General features: G+C 34.2%; 1 protein-coding gene across 2 annotated transcripts in view; it reads right to left on the bottom strand.

The window, feature by feature from the left end:
• Positions 1–23018, bottom strand: part of LOC141451623 (cell adhesion molecule 2-like) — a 407804-nt gene that overhangs the window by 134906 nt on the left and 249880 nt on the right. The window contains exon 1 of one of the 2 annotated variants that reach the window (XM_074123082.1): positions 14295–14538. The exons of the other annotated variant lie outside the window; for it this stretch is intronic. Coding sequence (XP_073979183.1) covers positions 14295–14352 — 58 coding nt within the window. The 5' untranslated portion in view covers positions 14353–14538. Of the gene's footprint in view, positions 1–14294; positions 14539–23018 lie in introns of those variants that run through there. 2 annotated transcript variants of the gene reach the window in all.

The raw sequence follows: 23018 nt of genomic DNA, 5'->3' as shown, positions 1-23018 counted from the left end.
AGAGACGGTAAAGCAATCTCTATTTCACCCGCTATGACTATATAAAGGAAAATATTCTGACATGACCAACCGTTCGAACAGAGATTTCCTCCTAATCGAAAAAACAAGTGGAGAGACAGCTGACTGCGTCAATTCGGGTGATCAACGGAGACATCCTCGAATATTGTGGAAATAAGTCCTTATCAAAGAAAACCAATTCTTAATTTAAATTTTATTTAAGATAATTGGAGTTTTTGAAGATATATGCGTAGATATCTTGTAGATATTGACTCCATTTAAAACAAGAACTTCATCAATTCACTTTACAACAAGGATGCCAAACTGGCGGCCCCCCGAGGTAATCTCTTGTGGCCCACGATGAAACTGGAATAAAATGAAAATAGAAAACAAGTTTTTATGAAGGAAATAGCTCTTAGGGGAGAGATCGAGGCAATATCGGTACACACAATTCCTAGTTTCCGTTTAACTACTGAAGGCGAGTATACACGTGGCCCAGGGTCTTTCCAGGGGGGGGGTCTGTGGGCTTGTATAAACGCGCTGACTTAGTTCCAGAGACGTTTGGAAGCCACATATCCAGCAACTCTCAATGGAATTCCAGAATGATACGGTTTTAAAAGACGAAGTAGGAATTCCCAAAATATATTTTTAAGTAGATGAGAAATATCCAAAAATGTTTGCTGTGCAAATTTTCGAGTTATTTTTGGAGTAACTACTTATGCGAGCAACTACTTCCGGCTGTGAAATTAAATAAAACGGCATACAGATCAAGACTGACTGATATACATCTATCTACCTTAATGAAGACTGTTCTCAGTCTCTGATTCCAGATATTGGAAAACTAGGGAAAAATTTAATTTGTGACTCAAATTCAGAATTTCGGAAAAAATCTTTTGACCCCCTACAGTGAATTGCTAGAACGATTTTGTTTTTTAACTTCCTTAATGTAGGGTTCAACCAAAAGCTTCAATCTCCAATGGATTCAATCTCTTCAATCTAAAATACTTCGAACTATTGTACACGTTCCATTTTATATCTCCAACCTGACTATACACACAGACCTTAACATTCCTTTTGTCACCTAAGTCGCTGAAAACACGATACAGAAAACTCCACTTCAGCCTGCAATCTCATGTAAATCCTCTAGCTAAAAATCTTTCTCCTAGTACTCTTCCTGACAACCCGACAAGGCGCCTTAAAAGAGACAGTGGCCTCGTGATCTTCTCTCCAGCGAAGAGAGTGACTAACCATCTAATGTTTTGGAGTGTTACCACTGGGTAACTTCTCCTCTCGTGACCTTATCAATTGTTATCACTGTTACTTATAGCGCTAACGCGTTGATTGTAGCAAAAATAAACGCAAAAAAAAAACTTCCTTAAAATTTAAAAGAAATATGATTATCTTTCAAAAACGTTTCATGGAAATTGAATTTATGAAGGACGTCACTTACGTACTTCGGGTAATTAATCGTTTATAACTATTTCCATTTCAAAATGTGCCAATTTACGACAGACTTTCTAAAATTGTACCAAGAAAAGTTAGGTCAAAGATACAAGTATTATTTGGAAGTTCTTCTTCAAGTGTTGAGGATACAATGACGAGTCCAGGAGAGTCTAACTGGATGAGGGTTATTGGGAAGTTGGAAGTAGGTGAGGTAACTTCATCTACTATCTGACCTCCTTTCATCAATACCTACAAAATTGGCCCTATTCACTTGGTGACCTGTTCCATATGGGGAGGGGGGGAGCCAGTAATGGAAGATGTAATCTTTAGTGCGGGACAGCGGAGGGCTAGCTGAGAGAACCAATATCGGTAAATATCTACTACTGTGGCCAAAATAAAATATTACATTTCTACCAAACGATGCATTTTTTATGAAAATGCATAATTAAATTGCAATAGAGAAGAGATTAGTTCATTCATTCCTACGCGGAGATTTCCACATTATAAGTGCCACTAACTGTGCTCACTGGTGATGGCCTAGTAATCCACTGTCCTGTCTAAAAGACGACAGGATTCCGAAGGAAGATTCCAGGCGCCAACAACCTCCGGATGTTGATGTGCCTTTCTCTTGCAACAATGCTCCCTTTATAACTTGTACATTGTAAGATAGTACATTAAACAGACAGTTTATAGAGAACCAAAATCCGTCCCCAGAAAATATAATAATCTACGTGTATGTAATATAAACTATAGAGTTTAGAAAAACTTATAGACGATATTTTCATAAAAATCACACGAAAAATGAGAAATAAAAAAAATAAATTTAAATTTAAAAAAAGGACATCATAATTAGCAACACACTTGACGCTCAACCAACTGAAATGGTAGTTAACTCCTTTCTCCCAGGAGCCCCCTAAAATCGAAATTTTCGGAAATATGTTTTGTTTGTTGCTGTACTTAAGTTGCGAAACAAAAAAATGGATGAATAAAAAATAAAAAATCCACACAAGATCTACAAGACAAGCAATGGAGGAAACGTGCAAAACATCTTTACAGACTGCTTGGACGGCGCTCTACTAAATGACCGATAGAGCTCAAACGATTGATTGTATAATACCATCCACAAACATACGGACAACACAGACATTCCAATCAAAAGAACTCCTACAGATAGTTGACTAACTTTACTCTGCACATAACGACCTCAACATCCCATTGGTACAACCAAGACAAAAAAATATCACAAATTCCATACTCTCCTCTCTGATTGCTCTAATCCTTCTTGTACAGTCTCTCCCTGTCGTCTTAAATGTTATTCCTAACAATCCATCTGAATCCACTGAATTACCAGTGGCCTTCATTGAAGCCTGAAGATCATTATTATCGATATTACAGAATCCTATCGCTTGGTTTCTTCTTAGTTTCTTCCCACCAGCTCATCTCAAACCCTTTAAATCTTCACTCAGTTTACTTATTGTATATATTTATGTAAAAATTGTAAATGACTAAATAAATTGAAAAAAGTATGAAATTTAATATGTCGTCTGATATTAAGACGACATAGCACACCCTCGCATTAATACAGCTGTTATTATTATTAATAAATTTACCATATTTTAAATTGCTTATTTGAATAAAAATTTATAAAAAAATAAAATAATTAACCGAACACAATGGTGTGATTTATAATGTTTGAAGAGAGCAGCAATATACATCTCAGTTAACACCTTTACCTCACAGTACGTGAGAGGACTGAAAACAGCGTTGTGGACAAGACTGAACATAACCCCCCAGCAGAACGAACTAATTGCTGGCCAAAGTCCAACAGAAAGAATTAACACAATGAACAGCAAGCAGGATGAACTGAAGCTGTTCCTGAATGTGTGTGACTGTGTGTGTCTAGCTTGTCCTTTATCCTGCAGGACACACACAGCACCACCTCTCTTATAGCATACACAGCCATTAATATAGTACACAATCTCTCGCCCTACTGTAGACCACCCTAACCATACTGCACTTGACTCAAAACATTTTTACATCAAGATTTTGTTGGATTCGTTTCTTATTTTTTTAAAAAAAAGAAAGTCAGATGAGCCGATCTGATATGAAACGAATTCAGTGGTAAACTACACAAGCAGTCCTCGATAGAGTCCCAAATACGGTTATAAGGGAAACCGTCGATATAGATAATAGATAGAACTATCCTGGGATAGGATAGAAAAAAGAAGGCTATTGTGGTTTGGATATGTTCTTCGCATGAACGATACGCGCCCACAAAAAAGGGGCTCTCTGCTGGCAACCTGCTGGTAGACAAAGAAGAGGATGGCCTATGAATAGTTGGCTAGCGCAGGTAACGGGAGAAATGATAGCGCGAGATCTGTGCGAAAGCGACGCTCAGGATCGGGAAGAATGGATGCTTGGCGCAAGGATTCCTGGTTAGGGAAATACCTTGGAAGAAGAAGAAGAAGTACACAATCTTGTACGCCCTTTAAATCATTAGCCAATAAATTAATGAAGAATGAATCATTGTACATAGTAAATAATTATTTTTTTTATAAATACCATTATTTGAACCGTTCACTGCACAAACTGACGAACTTCACCTTTTTGAAATATCTTTAATTTAAATGTCAAAGCGCTTGGTTGAGTTAGAGCTTTATTTATACTTATAATAAATTTCCCAAATAATAAGGTCAATGCTCCCTTTTATGGTATCTAACCTCACCAACCTCAACGATCTGAAACTACCTTCTTAGCCCTAATCCCACCATCTGAAATTCCATTTCAAAAAGATGCAGTACATCCCAAACTAGCTCTACATTCTAATCTAATCATCTAACCCGGTAATGGGGAAACTACAGCACGCGGGCCAACTTCGGCCCGGTGAAAGGTTCAATCCAGTCCGTCACATGTTTTTATAATAATAATTAAAAATAACAATTAGACTTCATGTATTTGTGAGCAGCTTTTATCAATAATGGAACTTAGAAAAAGCTCTGTCAAATATATACCGAGGAATGAACACCTCAGTTCACTTTTAAGAATAACTACTTCCCAATTTGGACCCAATTATAGCGAACTATTTCCCAAAATACTCGCAGCTTCATACGTCGCATTGGTTTAATTTTGATACTATAAAATCGTCTTACAGTATTTTTTTTTTTTTTTATAAAAGATTATTATGGCCTGTCAAAATTTTTCCTTTTAGTTTTTGGTCCTCTCCCAAGACTCCTTAACAAAAACTTACAGTTTAAAATGTTAAGTATAAGGGTTGATTAAACGCCAAAAGGTACACAAATCAGAAGTACCCAACATTTAATTAGTACTTCATTGATATTATTTAAGTAATTTTACTGCATTAATTTTCATTAACATTTTTTAGAATTATTAGATGTCACAGACCCTTATGCTGGCCATTTTCATCTACAATATATTTGTTCAAGTAGCACACCATTTAACTTAAATTGATTGACTGTAATATCTTTTTATCTATAAATATGCATTTTAATAAAATTTGCATACTTTTTAGGACAGCTAATTATTCCAGCATTTTACTATAAGTAAAATTAAGGGGACTAAATTAAATTAAAATTGAGAAATGAATAATTATTGTTGAATAATCTACTTGTTAGTAACTGTGTGTTATCTGTGCTCACGAATATTTCGGTGAGACGAATTCAAGACTGAAATATTGTTTTAGATCCTCCGTGATTCAAATTTTTTAAACAGTAGCCGACTCTAACTTTGTCTTTTTCTACTTTAACAAGCATGAATATGTGTCAGAATAAAGGGCACATTAAAGAGAAATCATAAGAATAATTTGGAATAGAGTTAAAATAAAGTACCTATTTAATAACGAAGATATAATATACATTTTATAACAATTATAACAAAAAAATATTATAAATGAAGTGGCCAGCATAAGGGTCTGTGACATCTAATAATTCTAAAAAATGTTAATGAAAATTAATGCAGTAAAATTACTTAAATAATATCAATGAAGTACTAATGAAATGTTGGGTACTTCTGATTTGTGTACCTTTTGGCGTTTAATCAACCCTTATACTTAACATTTTAAACGGTAAGTTTTTGTTAAGGAGATTTTTGTACTTTTTGGATAGATTTTCCTTTTTGTCTATTTTGTATAGTTACATATCTGCTTTACAGATTTTTTTAAAATTTGGAATAAGCAATACTATCATTATAACCTGATAAGGTGTTAAGTCGGAACCGTAACTACCACTGAAGAGATCTTTTTAAAGAATGATTATAGTTGCGGTCCACAAACCATCCTCAATAACAATTTTTTTGAAAAAGCGTTTTGAATAAAATAGGAAGGTATTTGTACGTAAATAGAAAAATTAAACTGCGATTTCAGTACTTCCTTTTAAGAGGAGTAAGAAAAATAAACTGCGAATACAGACAAAGATTTTGAATCGAACGGCAATTCATTGATGTAAATCGGTTCACTCATTGATTATTTTAACGATTGCAGTACTTCCTCTTGGTAGGAGTAAGAGCATGATGGCACTTCACAGCCACGTAGAGGAGCTTTAACCGCTTCTTCGTGCTAAATTTTATCAAAATCGGACTAAGGGTTATAGAAATATTGGTAATAGTTTTAGAAAGGGCCTTATTTGGGTGAGGCAAACTCCTCTCCTTATAAGGCACAGCATCGAGACTTTCAAAGTGCAAATCTGTACAAAATTTCGATTCGAATGACACTTCATTCATGAAAATCGGTTCACGTGTCGATAATTTGAAATGATTGCTATACTTCCCCTTAATAAGTGTAAGAGCAGATCGCCGCTTTAATATTACGTAGGGGAGCCCTAACCCTATCATCCTACCAAATTTTATCAAAATCGGGCCGAGATTTACAGAGTAATTAGTAATAATAATTTTGGAGAGGGCCTTACATAAAGAGGGCTAACTCCGCGCCCATTCGATGTACAGCATCGAGACCCCCAAAAGGCACATCTACATAAAATTCCGAATCGAATGACACCTCATTATGAAAATTGGTTCACGCGTTTAGGCGCTACGTTGTTTACAAAAAAGGTAACAAGAAGAACAAGAACAACAACAAGAAGAACAAGAACAAGAACATTTTCTGAAAATGCCGTTTTTGCTCATTTTTGGCAACTTTTTTCTCGATACCTATTAGATGTGGGTTGTTGCAAAAAAATTACAGCTATAAAGGAGGGTTTGCCCTATATTTTAAAGAAAATTTGGGAATTTTATCTTTTGAAGAAAAAGTGAAAAAAATTGTCAAAGTTGGGTGTTTTTCAACGTTACGCTTTTTCGTGCAGTTTTTGATGGTCAACCCTTATACAACTGTCCTACCGGACAGTTTTAATCTAAGCCTTCTTGACACCCTACCATTCCCACTAAACCGCCAAGAAATCCACGCTATCCTCTGGATGCCGGACGAGAGTTGTACAAAGAGACATCCTACTATATGGCTATCATTGCTAGATTGTAATAAATCAATACTTAAGTAAGTAATAGCCTATTTTTTCAGGCGGGTTTTTACGTCCAACTATCCGATTAGGTGTCGTGTCGGAGGCAAACATCCTTTACTGTAAATTTCTTTTATTAACCATTAAATAAAATCCAAGGCCCAGAGACCGGGAATCGAATCCACTAAACCAACAATACATGTGAGCTTTGCGGGTCTGGTCTAGTCTCTTAACCGCTCGGCTACCGTGGCGCCTAAATCAATACGTATTCCCAATGAAAATTAAGTAACGGAAATCAGCACGAAAACTACAAATACTTCCGCCGCTAACCAATGGTATCAAAATATTGTGAAGTTTTTTTTTTTTTTTTTGCTTTTGTGAGTTTTAAGTTTCTTTGCTTTGGGCTTCACAAAGTTCGCCCAACTTACTATCAAGGTGTGAAGAAAACTTAAAAACTAAACGGGAAAGAGAGAGAGAGACTGTCGACAGAAAGGTTTTTACAAGGCCGAAAGTCCCAGACATAAATAAGTTAGTGAACCAAGCCCCGGCCACCTGCTTATTGTGGAGTTTTAGAGGGAAAAGTTTAGCCGTTACGCCCACCTAAATGACACCAAAGCACCACCCTCGACTGGTACCTTTTTAACCGCCAGAATTTATATTTCTATAATAAATTCTACTTTTTACACACCAATTTAGTGCATTATTTAGGAATGACTATAATGTCTTTCTTTTTTCTTTTTTTTTAATTAAAAAAAGAAAGACATTTAAGAGCTTAGGCTCCGCAAAAAAAACGTTTTTAAGCTCAACAAATTTTATATAAACAATTACCCCAAATTTCTTTGGCTTAACAAATAAATTTTGCTAAAAGCACTGAATTTTACCAAAGTTCTATTCTCAAATTCATTGACAATATTGCAATGCGAAAACTGCCATAAATATTCAGACTGTAAATAATGGATGTGTCAAGTGTAACAAACACCATCTTAAGGGATGAACAAGGTACTTCTCATTTTTAGTAAGATAAAGTACAAAGATACTACTAGTACTATTCCCTGGTCATCACAACCCATGAAGGGCCTGGACCTCAGCCACAACAGCTTTCTTCTATATTTGGCTTGTTTCGTTACAATAGGTTTTTAACATGGATGGGTCGTAAGCCCCTCGCACAACCCCCAACATGGAGGACTAGGATTTTCTGTAGGAGTTAACTACCTTAGCCTTTGAACAACGATCTAACCCACAAGGCAGTGGGGGATAAGGTATAAAAAGGATTAAAGGAACCAGGTTGAGGACTGGAAAAGGTGAATGGACATAAAGGAGGACTGGGCGGACAGCTGTACCTTTAGTCGCCTCTTAAGACAAGCGGTTAATACTGTGGACCTATTCTACTCCCGGAACCACAGGGAGAAAAGTACAAAGATAACAAATAAATATTATAATTCAATCCAAAAAATCATTAATTCAATCAATACTCAAAATCAAAGCATGAATAAAAACAAAAATCAAGAAAACCTTAACAAATATTTGGAGGAAAAGGCAAACATTTGTAATTTTCCAAATATTCATTGTGGCAACATTAAAAAAGCACTTGTAACTAACTAAACTTTCATACAACAAAATTCTGTGAAAACCTCTTAAAACTAGATTAATATATCAAGCAGGTATTGATCGGATTCTGAAATATTAAGAAGTCGCAGAGCATTAAATATTTACGCGATCTGTTGAATTAAACACGACTAAGTGGCTAAAAGTGAGGTGGAGGGTAGGGAAAGTCTATCAGAAGTTGAGGGACAGAGAGAGAGAAAAAACTCTGAAAAATCCTCTCTCTCCCTCTAACTGTAATAATTCTCTCAGATCTAATTGCAATTTTTATTACTTTGTAATAAAGTTATAGTCAAAGTAAATGCACGGAAAATGTCCCTCTAATTAACCAGATTTTTTTTATCTTTTTTTTTTAATATTACGTTTATTTTAAAGCCGTTCTCCGGCGAGAAGTGGCGCTTATGTTACGTTTAAAATGCTATTTTAGTATGATAATTAGATACATCACTTAGGTAATAAAAACTAAAGCAAATAAGTTACTGTAAACCTGATTTTTATGTAAATAGCATGACCAAAGTTTGTAGTTTTGGCGAAACGTTTTTTTAACTGTTAGCTATAATTATACGATCTTATACTTTTCTTGTGTTAAATTTGATAAGTAACAATGATAACTGTGTAAAAAATGAAGCTAACGAAAGGCAAAATGAAGTTACCGCAATGGTAACACTCCAAAAACATTAGACTGTTAGTCACTCTCTTCACTCTAGAGAGGAGATCACGAGGCCACTGTCTCTTTTAAGACGTCTTGTCCGGGTTATCAGGAAAAGTTCTTGGAAATAGATTTTGAGCTAGAGGTTTTATAAGAGATTGCAGGCTGAAGTGGAGTTTCGTGTATCGAGTTTTCAGCGACTTGTGCGACAGAAAAGGAATGTTAAGGTCAGTGTGTATAGTCCAGGTTGGAGACATAAAATGGAGCTTGTACAATAGTTGAAAATGTTTTAGATTGTAGAGATTGAATTCTTTAGACATATACATTATAATATATTATACAGGGTGAACCAGTAAATATAGTCCATAGGCCTACTGTGTGAAGTACTCGTACATCTAAAGTGGAGTTCAATGACGTATTGGCCAACTTCATATTTTCCACTGTTCTTGAGTGACGTCACTTCAATTTTTTTTTTTTTTAAATCATTACTTTTTTCCAATAAAAATGTTATTTTTCAGTCCTAATTTGATTCTGATGATACGGTTAGAAAGACAGATAAATTTTCTAAAAATTGATACCATTTCGAAGCATAAGTTATTCTCCAAACAGCCTCAATCTTCCTCCGAATGCTGGAAAAATAAAAGTAATCGAAATTTTTAAGAAAACTCATTAGGCCCTTACGTGATCATTATCAGACCTAGGTGCTGGCACTTTTTATAAAAGTTTCCTTGTTTAATGGGCTTTCAAATGGTATATCATTTTCCAGGATTCCTTTTATGTTCGTATGAGAAATTACGTTTGTTTTGCAAGAAAACGTGTTCACGAGCATTACAACAGTGTTAGTTTATCAAGTTGTTTAATTCATTGAAAACTCTTTTAGATGGGCCAGTAGTCAATTTTTACAGTAGATTGTCTTAAAATAAGGAAGTCAAAGGTTACAAATTGCACTTTAAAAATTTACTTCTGATCTTCCTGAAATATTTGAGAAAATGTTAGGATATATTTTAAACAAGTACCTACTATTTTTATAAACAAAAATTCATATGTACTTACTCCAAATTACAATTTCTCACACTGTTGAAAAAGAAAAAATGTAAATAAACCTTAACCTTTTTTTTAAGTGCAATTTGTAACCTTTGGCTTCCTTATTTTAAGACAATCTACTTTAAAAATTAACTACTGTCCCATTTAAAAGAGTTTTCAATGAATTAAACAAGTTGATAACTAACACTCTTGAGTGCTTCTGAACACGTTTTCTTGTAAAACAAACGTAATTTCTCATACGAAGATAGAAAGGAATCCTGGAAAATGATATACCGTTTGAAAGCCCATTAAACAAGGAAACTTTTATATAAAATGCCAGCACCTAGATCTGATAATGATCACGTAAGGGCCTAATGAGTTTTCTTCAAAAATTTCGATTACTTTTATTTTTCCAGCATTCGGGAGGAAGATTGAGGCTGTTTGGAGAATAACTTATGCTTCGAAATGGTATCAATTTTTAGAAAATTTATCTGTCTTTCTAACCGTGTCATCAGAATCGAATTCGGACTAAAACTTTATAAGTTATAACATTTTTATTGGGAAAAAGTAAAAATTTAAAGTGAGAAAAAAATTTAAAGTGACGTCACTCAAGAACAGTGGAAAATATGAAGTTGGCCAATACGTCATTGAACTCCACATTAGATGTACTTCACACATTGGGCCTATGGACAATACTTACTGGCTCACCCTGTACAATGAATAGCTTATACATTTCAACTGTATTTATTATCAAAGTTGGGTGTTTTTCAACGTTACACTTTTTCGTGCAGTTTTTGACGATCAACCCTTATACAACTGTCCTACCGGACAGTTTTAATAGTCTGTTATGTGACTCTGGTTCATTAGTCTTAGACTCGGACCGTCGCTTTGCCATAGCTTTCTAAACCCGTAAGAGATTTGGAAAGCCTAAAGTTTGTCACTTCAATGACCAATAATAATAACAATAAATAATAGCCTATAATAAGGGTCTTTACAAAATTTATTTAGAATTTGTTTTTCAAGTAAACTGATTTTATAAGAGAGATTTGGGAGGTAAGCTACCCTACAGATGGCCTTATACTGAATTTTATTATTATCACCTAATATTACAGGAAGTAATTTACATAAAATCTCGAGATTGCAGAAAACCACTTGATGGAGGAAAAAGTGAATCTCAAAGAACGACTCCTTTTTTTGGTTATTTTGTGACTGGAGAGAGAGGTGGCTTCAACTTTTCCATTTAATTAACATTTCAGATTTTCATCAGTGTAATATTAACAGAAACAAAATATGTAATTGAAATTACAAAATTTTACGGTAATACCAGCGAAAAACCACGTTCACTAACCGGCGCTCTCATTCACCTGACCTCTTTAATTAACCTCTGACACTGGAATGTGGAACCTACACACTAGATATAAAAGACTAGCTATGACAATACGTAACAAACTCCTTTACCAACTGCTTAGACGAAGATCTAAAACTAACGATGGAACTAGAAAGACTAATAAACAATCCTATAATAGAACCTATATGAACCTAAGGACTGGAACTCTGAAGCTCCAGCTAAAGTGACAAAAATATGGACAATACATATATTTCAATCTAAAATGCTGTAGCACAGCGTTTCCCAACCTTTTTTTGGCTCGCTTGGACCACTTGGTAGTACATCATGTTAAATTTTACCACTTCGTAAAAATGATTGTATTTCGTGAGATTTGTTTTTCAGTGTTTTATTTTATCTTTATTTGTATAGAGATACAATGTATCTGTTCACTTTATAAGCTTTGTAAAAGGTAAGATCTTAGTTTTAAAACTTTTTTTTACATTAAATTTAATGTTGCTTGGATAGAGCTTACTCCTTTACAATCAGTCTCTTTAAGCAGATATTTACATAGTTATCATTTAAGTTCTGTCACATGATAATTCTATTAACTTTTATTTATCTTTTATGATAATGATGTAGCTTTTCCTAAATTTTCTTTATAGAAGGAGTTTGAAATCCATTTATCATTTGTATTTTCGGGTTTTGGGAAAATACTCCATGAAAGACAATTTTAATCCTGTTAAATGTGCTATTATATTTTCTCGTATATCTTGAGACAGACTAACCTTATTACTGTAGATATTAACAACTTTACTGTATAATATTTAATTTAAATAATTTTTATGAATTATAGGAAAAAAACGTTTCTATGATATTTTTATGATTTAATTTTTTACGAGTATGTCCGCCATTATTGATTATTTTTCGCGTACCACCAACCAGCAACTCACGTACCACCAGTGGTACGCGTATCACAGTTTGGTAAACGCTGCTGTAGCAAATGGGTGCCCCCGTTCTACGAAACAAACGTAAAACTCAACCCGATCGACATGCATTTAATAAAACAGCTAGCCAAGGGAAAATACCAGAACATACACATTCTATACTCAATCATCGCCCTAATCCTTTCGTACAGCTACTCCTAACAACCTACCTCGCCGGCTAAAGCATCAGTGGTAAAAAGAACTCCTTCGGTACTAACCATCAAATTAGGTTTCACGTCAAGAGAGGCTACCAAATGGGTAGTATCTCTCCATCTCCTACTGTTCACTTATTTATCAACTGTGTTCTTAAATACCCACATTCTACACTTCTGAATAAATTAAAAAAATAAATAAAGGTACTAAGGTAGCCGAGCAAAGCTTAAGATTGTGGTATTAGGTTCGATTGTCGTCCTAAGCCTTACATTTTATTTAATGGTCACGATACCTGATCATCAAGCAGATTGGAAAAGCCTATGAAAAACAGGCTTCATTTTTGTTTTTTAAATAAAAGAAATCGGAGCAGAGGGAAGAATGAACTCTCCTATACTGTTAATAATTTTTGGTGCAATTTTTGTGTAGCAGTAATTCCAAATTTAAAGATATTTTTAAAGATATACTTAAATTGCAGAAAGAGTCAGGTTTAAACCACTTTTTATTTTGGTAAATAATTCATTCTTAAACAGGTTCAAAATGTGTTAACATTGTAGTAGTGTAAGACGTAATAAAATACTTCTACAATGTTCTATTTTCAATCAATTTAAAGTTAGATACTTAACTGAATTAAAACTTTACTTTTTGATAACCTGCAGCATGGATAAACTTACTTTGTAAAGTACACTTTCAATAATAAATTAAGAATCTTAAGCAGTACAAAAACTTTGCTTAAGAAAATTTGTAAATAATTTATTTTTTAAACAAACTAAAGGAAGTATGTGGAGGAACTAGAGTTCCCAGTTTAAATGATATGTTTGTATAATGAACCATGTTTTATACCGACTCATATATGTATATTCAACTGTATCTATATATCTATAATGAAGGAAAAGAAGTCTACCTAATTATATTACATTACAAACTATTTAATCAATGATAAGTATATTCTAAGTTAAAAGTTTGAGTAAAAGATTTGTCCGGTAGAAAAAGTTTGTGCTGTTATAAAACTATATTCTCTGTAATTATATCAGAGAATTGAAAGTAAGTTGATAAGGTACAGTTTGAAAATAGTTTATCATAAAACATCATCGATTAGTAATCACAGAAATCAAAGACACTCCTATTAAATTCTAATGATTCAAATATCGTATTTGGACTTTTGTTTTTTGAATTCAGGTGAAAGAAATGGAGAGAGAGATACAACTTTTTCTTGAAGAACCAAACTTTGTCAGAGGGCCTCCAAATAAATATTTAACTTTAAAATCCTGAACGAATGCAATGCAGGAAATGAAGAAAAGTAAAAAAGAAAAAGATAACTCAAGCTCATTGTGGGCTTAAAAAGAAACTTTAAGGCCAGCACAGCTACTTCAATTTTTTACTACTAAATCAATTTCAAAGATACCAACTATGAATAATCAATCCAAACAAAGCAATGACGAACCATTAAATGGCACAAAAGAACTTATTAAACCAGTATTTTAATCATTTATTAAAACATTCAATTATGTCTTTTCAACTTTAAGTACTGTTTCAAGATAAATCGATAACAGTACTGTAGATTTTAATGATCAATAACAGATTTATTCAAATGTTGCAACAATAATAAGCATTAAAGAAATGATCAATAAACATGCATATGTTAAATAAATTCTTACCTTGTCTAAAGATTAAAAGTACCAGAGTGATTTGTAAAACCATAACTGAGAACACCATCCACAAAGTAACACTTTGAACACTTCACTAATAAACACTTTTTACACCTTTATAGTTAATTATTGTACTGTACACACTAAAAATAACTAATTCACAATTAATTTAAACACAATACACTTTAAAAAAAAAACGTTTTAATAATGAAACAATTACATTTTGTTAAGTGACTACGGACAGATTAAAAATGGATGCCGATAACTGGCCTCACACAACAGCTGATCTAGATCTTGAAAAAAAACCAGTGTGACCAACTTGAATTATTGAGTTATAACTGTGACTGACAATGTAAAGCTGTGTTGGCAGCACAATATTTGTTAGTAAACAATTTAAACCTTTATTTTTATTTTATTAACTCCATTTGTTAATTTCTTTGGAACTTTTTAGAGAATTATATATATTTTTTAAACTGATCTTTTTTTTTTAGACCAATACATATAATAATAGTATTTGTAATCATTATTTATTTATTTTTTATCTTTCAAGATATTTAAGATCGGTCAACTTCTGAGCTTTTTAGCGCCTGGAGTTTTTTTTTTATTGTACAGCTAGACCCCGAGCAGTGTTCTTTCGTTACAACATAGTCCATCAGCGGGCAATAAGATGTAAGAAGCACCACCAAGGAAAAGAAAATCAAAGAGCAGGAAGCTGGATTCGAATCCCCTGGATCTCCTATTGGGAAACCCAGTACATTAATTACTTAGCGAATTTCTTCCCTTATCATTTTTATTATAATTACAAAAGGTAATGTTTTAATGGGTAAAGTTTAAAATACAGTCATCGCTCAGGTTAATAGGGACCAAAACCAGCCGTGATAAGTGAAAAACCGCGAAGTAGTGTTTTACCCTCTCATTTTTAACATACGTACATTTTTAGTGTATGTATAATATCAATAAGTGGATATGTTATCATTAGAACATTACAGAATAGTTTCAAACGTGTAAATAAAATATTAATAGTATAAATAACATACTTAAAATAATGTATAAATGATATTAATATGATACGTGTGTGTAGACCTGCAAAGTTAAGATGCATTGTGGTACTGGATTTTATTTAATGGTTAATATGAGAAATAGTGAAGTACGTTTGCTAGTCGCCTCCGTCCACGACACCTAGTAAATGGTAGTTGGACGTTAAGCCCCGCCTGAAAAAATAGGCGATTACTTACTACTGATAGAAATAGAAATAGAAAAGAAATTTATTATTCTGGGACAATTGTCCCCTAAGAATAAATACAGGAATAAATAGAGGCCTTAATAGTTTGGCCTGTGATTAAACAGAAAATAAATATTTACAAAAAAGTGAAAAAAAAAAATAACAGCAGAAATTAAGGAAATAAATTAAAACAATTAGAATTTCGGAGGAAGCTGAATAGAGAGGAGATAAAGATGGATAGGGTAGGAGCATGGCGGACAGATGATGGCAAGGAGTTCCACAGAGAGGTAGCACGTATTAGGAAGGGCTTGTGTGTGTATAACATACGTAGATGTAACTAAAGTGTACATACTGTAAATATGTTTTTAGAACTCATTTTGGACGTGGATTTTGAATTGTGTGGGCATCCCCTGCCTTCTGCTGGCGTGCGGGGGGGCAACTTTCGCGCCATAATTCCTCAATTTTGAATTTTTGAACAATCCGCGATGTACTGAGGCAGCGAGATAAATGAACCGCGAAGTAGCGAGGGATAACTGTACTTCTAGGGAAAAAGTGAATTATCTACTTTCCGCAAATCAGAAAAACCAAATTAATATAAACAATGCTATAGTTTAATTTAGGATTTCCTAAATGACTTCTGGCGGTTCACAAAGGGTCTGTAAAAGTACGCCAAGAATTTTTTAAAAAATAATAATAATAATTTGCGAGTTGGTACTAAAATAGTTATAGTTTTTCTTAGATATTCTTTAAATAAGAAGTTCTAAACTAATTTTCAGAAAACTTTAAAGTTTAAAAGAAAAACTGAAAAATGGTCGACAAGAAGGGTCTTTTTTCGTGTTTATATCAGATTGTAGTGCAAGTAATGTTTTATTTTTCTTTTTACAAAAATATATATACCAAAAAATACAAATAGAATAAAGATGAAAAAAAAAAAATCTAACTTTCCAAAATTACCATAGGCTCGCTTTGTAAATTGACGGCTAGGTGCTGCATTAATACTCGAAAAATTTGAATTTTAAATATCTTTCAAACAACAAATAAAAATATACCTATATATATATATATATATATATATATAAAAAGAGAGATGGGAAGATAAAGAAACAAAGTTATGGTAAAATTTCAACCTCATGTTTCCATTCAGATGAATTCTCTCTGAAAGTGTTGAAAGGTGGTAAGAGTTCTGAAAAGTTCGAATACCCAGACAGAAATCATTACTTCCCAAGTAGCCCTTGTTGGACTACAGGATGTGGGATACTTGAATTGGGCAAGGCAATGTTCAGTTTTCCTTTTATTTCACTACAATGAGAATACTCGCTAGACTTTTCTTACTACAAGGCCTTTTTTTATCGTTTTCTTTTATTTCCTTTTCCCAAACGTTCGGTTTTCCTTAAATGGCTATTTATTTATTTATTTATTTATTGTTATAGTGGTCTTGTTTGCACATTAACCAATTACTTTATATGAGGGCTGGAAAAAACCAACATATTGGTATGAACAATTACAGTTGGCTCCTAACGCCTCAATTTACCAATATGTTGGTGGAAAAAAACCAGCCCTATCTTTTCCAATATTCAATTTGAGGAATAGCGCAGCCTCTTTCCCTTCTTTCTTCTTCATGCCAGCCACTCTTCTACTACATTCTGCTTCGTGGCTTCCAAGAGATAAGGATATCTTGAGCGCTGCGTACTGACATTCCTTCCTAGAACAACACAATGGTCTCTGAATGTGACTTCGTTATTTGATGTGAGCTTAGAGTGGTGTAATTAGTAGTGTAGTTATGATAGTACTTGTGTGAGTAATTAAGAACTAAAATCGCAACTATGGAGTTTAGCTGCATCCTATATTTTTATTTTATTCTCTCTAATGAATTTGTAAATAATTCGTAGCGCATCAGGATTCATTATAGCTAAAATACTTTTAGCGCCACAGGGAAATCGTACATGTGTTGCCAATTCCTTTAGGAACTTGTCTCTATTTCTATTATATCTGCTGCATCTGAAGAGGAAGTGATCGATGTCCCCATCCTCCCCGCTATTGCAATCACATTTTGGACTATCTAATAACTTAATTTTATGCAGATGCGGATTTGTGAGATTATGGTTGAACCTCAGTCGCATTATTGTTGTGTAAAATTGCCTTTCCCCCTCCAGTACTTCTACAAACCATGGCTTGTTGGGAATCCTAGGCTGTAAATCAGCGTAATATTTACCCTTAATTTCTTTTTCCAGATCGTAGAGCTTTTGCCATGCGTCATAACAACGCTTTCTTAAAGCACCTTCGAAATCCGCTAAATTGAGCACTGGAGTATGTTCCCCCAACAAAATCGCTCTTTTTACTAGCACGTCGACTTTCTCGTTATCAACTATCCCAGCATGCCCTTTCAGCCAAACCAGATGCAACCTACCCATTGCTTTAATCAAATGACTTACAATTTCTATAATTATGGGATCATAAACATCGCCCGGACGTTTTATTTTTTGGAGTGCACTTTTAGAATCACTAAGAATGACTATTATGTCATTACTTTGTATTTGTTCCGCCAGGAATACCGCATTCCAAATCGCTACGATTTCTGCGGTAAATATTGAGGCATTATTATGGAGCTTGTATAGGCGAAAACTTCCCGTTTGCGGGTCAAGTACAGCACAACCTACTCCCTGCTCCGATTTTGATCCGTCCGTAAATAGTAAATAAGGGTTGATTATGATTTCCCTACTCGCCTAATCCGGTGAACTTCCTTCGTCCAAGAGCCTTTTAGGCGCTTCCACATCCGACATACTATCTAAATGGCTCGCCGCTCATCTGAGCCAGCCTAGTTTGATCGTTTTAACGATGTCTACTTTTCTGGAAAAGGTTCTGTACTTCCTGATACTTTTTTCTCCACCAAGACGTCATGCCCTCTTAGGATGGGCCGTAGATTCGTCCAAGAATTCTTCTTTCAAAGACTTGTAGCATCTTATTTTCTTGTTTTTTTTGACATTACCCAAATCTCAGAACCATATTTAAGGACCGGTCGGATTAATGTTTTATAGAGGGTGACCTTATGTCCATCTTGAAATTAATTTGCTCCCCATTTGCCTGCCTAATCAGTCCATAATAGCTCCTGTTTGCCAGCATCACCCTTCTTTTATATCCAGAGCAGCGTTTCACAAACTTTTTTGGCTCGCGTACCACTTGGTAGTACAGCATGCTAAATTGTACCACTTTGTAAAAATGTATTCCGTGAGATTTGTTTTTCCGTGTGTTATTTTACTATTACCATCTTTATTTGTATAGAGATACAATGTATCTGTTACAAAGAAGTTCCAAGTTCATGTTCACTTTATAAACTTCGTAAAGTGTAAGATCTTAGTTTTAAAACTTTTTTTTAAATTAAATTTAATGTTGCTTGGATAGAGCTTATTCATTACAAGCAATCTCTTTAAGCAGATCTTTACATAGTTATCATTTAAGTTCTGTCAAATGACTAATTTATCTTTTATGATAATGATGTAGCTTTTCCTAAATTTTCTTTATAGAAGGAGTTTGAAATCCATTTATCATTTGTATTTTCAGGTTTTAGGAAAATACTCCATGAAAGACAATTTTAATCCTGTTAAATGTGCTATTATATTTTCTCGTATATCTTGAGACAGACTAACCTTATTACTGTGCATATTAACAACTTTACTTTATAATATTTAATTTTTTTTTTTTTTTTAATCTTTTATTGCAATTTACCACTGCAACAGTTGTTGCAACAAGCAAATACGGTGAAAGAGAAAAGAAATAACGGGAAATCATGATTGGAGAAGGCACCCAGTGGTGCCACTCCAGTAACGTGCTTAAGATAAGAGAAGATCACGAGGCCATCTTCTCTTCAATCTCCTTTGAGGATTACCTGGTAATGTGGAGGAAGATAGGTGTTCTATGAGAGGGTTAGGATGAGCTGCTGTAGAGGAATGAAATTTGAAGAAACGAGTGTTAGCAAGATCTGTAATGAAAGGAATTTTGAGGTCATTATGGATAGTGAGGTTAGATACATAGAACGGAGCGTTAAGAAGTTTTCGAAGTATTTTTGGACTGTAATGTCTGGAGGCGTAGTGAGTTGGAACGCTTAGTCGATCCCCCATACTTCGATGCCGTATGACCAAATGGGTCGCAGTAACATTAGATATAAGAGTCTTTTGTTATGTAGGTTAAGTTTCGAACGTTTATCAAGTAGTCTGGCGTGAAGTTTGTAGCGTTGGTTAGTTTCTTGTCTTTTCAGTCTAGTCTGGGGGATTCCATGTCAACCGTTTGTCTAGGTGCAGTCCAAGGTAAATTATTTAATTTAAATAATTTTTATGAATTATAGGAAAAAACGTTATTTTTATGATTTAATTTTTTACGAGTATGTCCGCCATTATTGGTTATTTTTCGCGTACCACCAACCTAGCAACTCACGTACCACCAGGTTGGGAAACGCTGATCTAGAGACACATCGTTATCCCTGGTGACTAAAAACCTTTCTAGAAATTTCCGACATTAATAAGGATAATTGAAAATTGTTTTTTAATGACTTCAAACCCTTCAATCTAACAAAACAACAAATTCATACCCTTTACAATTCATTGTTAATCTTAAATTCAATGGCGTATGAATATCTTTACAAAATTATCCAAAATAGCGTTTACATAAATAAATTAATACAATCTTAATATCCCTATGGAGGGGGTTTCCCTCAACTTAAAACACAATAATCCGTTACACTGAGTGCATCAATTCACACTCACACAATGCACATGAATCCAACAAGATTTAACTCAATAATGCAACTATTATGGTTTTAGCCAAACCCACCGACAAACCTCCTGGCAGACTAGCCTAATACATTGGTTACAGTGGAGGATCTCTAAGGACTCATATTGGCCTTTCCTGTTATTTGCATTTCCTATGCAACCTGACGGATAAACTAATCGATATTATTTTTAGGTGGGATAAATAATTATGATTGACGGAGCGATGGAAGTTAGATCCATTACCAAAAACTGTATTTTTAATATTATTATTTATTTATTTATTTATTTATGGTAAAATTATTATTGCAAATTTAATACGTATGTATGTCAGTTCCACTCAATTGATTTTAGACTTAACTCTCATCAGAGAATTAAAAATAAATTATTTTGTTTTTTGAAACAATCAATATAGAATATATTCAATAATATCTGTTCGAGATAAATATGTTCTAAATTGAAGGAATCTTTCATTCTGAGAGAGAAGGGATTGATGGGATAAACTCAGTTAAAGTACCGTATTCTGAAACGAATATCTCGGATTCGAATCCATAAAGCCTTAAGTTAAAAAATAAAATACAAAACACTACTCACTCTTTTCTCTCTCTCTCTCTCTCTCTCGGTCAATCGCTCTCACTCCTCTCTCTCTCTCTCTCTAGAACTTCACAAGAGAACTTAGATCTATTTTTGCTCTGAGCAAGTCGTGCTTTCACTATGTGGGAGCTCTAGAAAGCGACCGTGTCTATACTATACAAAAGTATGACTTAATTTAAGAGAATATCTATCAGTTATTTTTTATTTCTATTTTTTTCTTTTCGGCGCATCGTCTGCCTCGGTCATTAGCGTCTATCATTTATTTTTTGTATCATTTATCGGAAATATCATTCAAAAAAATATTGTGGGAGGAACTGTGATGACAGATGTTTTAGAGGATTTGATTTCCGTTTTTAAAGTTTGTCTACATTGCTACAGTTAGTGATTGACAGTGGCAGAATTTAAGTAAGAAAATCAAACTCTCTGAAGGTACCTGGACAAAACGAATCGATTAGTGCTGCACGAGAAACGAGACAAATCTCGGTTTCGGTACCGAGACCGAGACCGAGACCAAGACTGAGATCGAGACATGATATATATCTCGTCGAGAAATCTCGGTCTCGTCTCGGTTTTTCAAATATTAATTTTTAGCTACAAAATTATAAAATTGTGTTCTTTATTAATAAATAATCATTACGGGTATTGAATTAATTATTAAAAGATACGATTTTATTATATATGTTCAATATTACTACATCTATTTGACTTCGAATTACATAAATAAAGTAAGCAAAGTAAAGTAATCGCCTATTTTTTCAGGCGGGGCTTTACGTCCAACTACCAATTAGGTGTCGCAAAAATAAACAAACACTTAAAATGACATTTCTATTCAAGTGAATGCATTTACGGAGAAACAGGACATTGGTAGAAGCAGTATAAGGGAGCTAGCACATAAAAAGGACTGGCTGACAAGAAGATCCTGGCAGTCAATGTCACCATTCAGTGGTTTATGATCTGTCATCAATCTACTCGCTTCCAGGGTGATGAAATTTGTTTCACTCACAAAGGAAAACCTCTTGCTGGATATCTTAATGAAGTGAGAGAGGTCTTACGACACGTCAAAATGTTGTTCTACTTGTATTATAGTTTCTAAAGAGGACAGGTCAATTTCACAATTCTTCGAGACACACTGCTACTGCTCATTACTGAGCCTTGGCCTCCCCGATCCACTTCCCTTGCATCATCCTTCCAATTCCTCACTCCTAGCAGGTTTCTAGCATCCACGCCCTTCCCCATCTTTCCATCTTAATTTAGGCCAGCTCACCCTCCTGACCCTACGTACATTTTACTGCACAAGCCATCTGGGTGTTTCCAACTCAGAACATTCTTGCCACATTCGAGACATAATAATAAAACAAAACAAAAAAAGAGAGAGAAGTACCCTTTTGTACTAAAATAGAAGAAAAAGTAATGCCTATTTTTTCCAGACATGCTTCAAGTCCAAGTACCTAATTAGGTGCCATGGACGGAGGCGACTAGCAAACATACTTTACTGTAAATTTCTTTTATTAATCATTAAATAAAATCCAAGGCCTAGACCGAGAATCGAACCCAGTACCACAATACATTCTAGCTTCGCGGGCCCCGCCTCTAACCTTGGTGCCTGTTTTGTAGTAATTACTCTAAGAACAAAGATAATCTTATTCTTTTGGCTATACAATCCTAGAGGGCATCTTTCCTCGACTATTGTCCTAGTCACGGCCATTCTCGCCACTTGCCCGGCCCTAGAGAGGTCACCTAGTTTGATTATGCTTACGAACTGTCATTTGATTCATGAAAAACAGTTTAGTGGTTCTTCGCTTTTTGTTAATGATTTTTTTTTTATTTCAAGCTCCATAGCGGAGCACTTAAATTTTATTATCCAAAAAGCACGAGCTTGAGAGCTCGAAATCAAGCGTAATTCGAATAATCATTGCCTCAGCCAGCGTATTAAACTAAACTTCCCAGAATATGCTATAAGAGAGGATACGTTTAGCTTTCCTTTACGATAAATACTCGTAGAATATTAAAAGAATAAAACATGTTGCCAATATTTTGAACTTGAAATCCAATCAGTTTCATTATTATTTTTTACAAAAATTAGTAACTTCTTTTAGCCTGATATTGGAAACAGACGACATTTCGACCTCGCTTACTCAGATTTATCCACTTATATTG

The sequence above is a fragment of the Rhodnius prolixus genome, unplaced genomic scaffold, assembly GCF_049639745.1.
Source record: "Rhodnius prolixus isolate KJV_2025 unplaced genomic scaffold, Rpr scaffold_14, whole genome shotgun sequence".
NCBI lineage: Eukaryota > Metazoa > Arthropoda > Insecta > Hemiptera > Reduviidae > Rhodnius > Rhodnius prolixus.
This window is presented reverse-complemented; position numbering and strand designations above follow the sequence as displayed.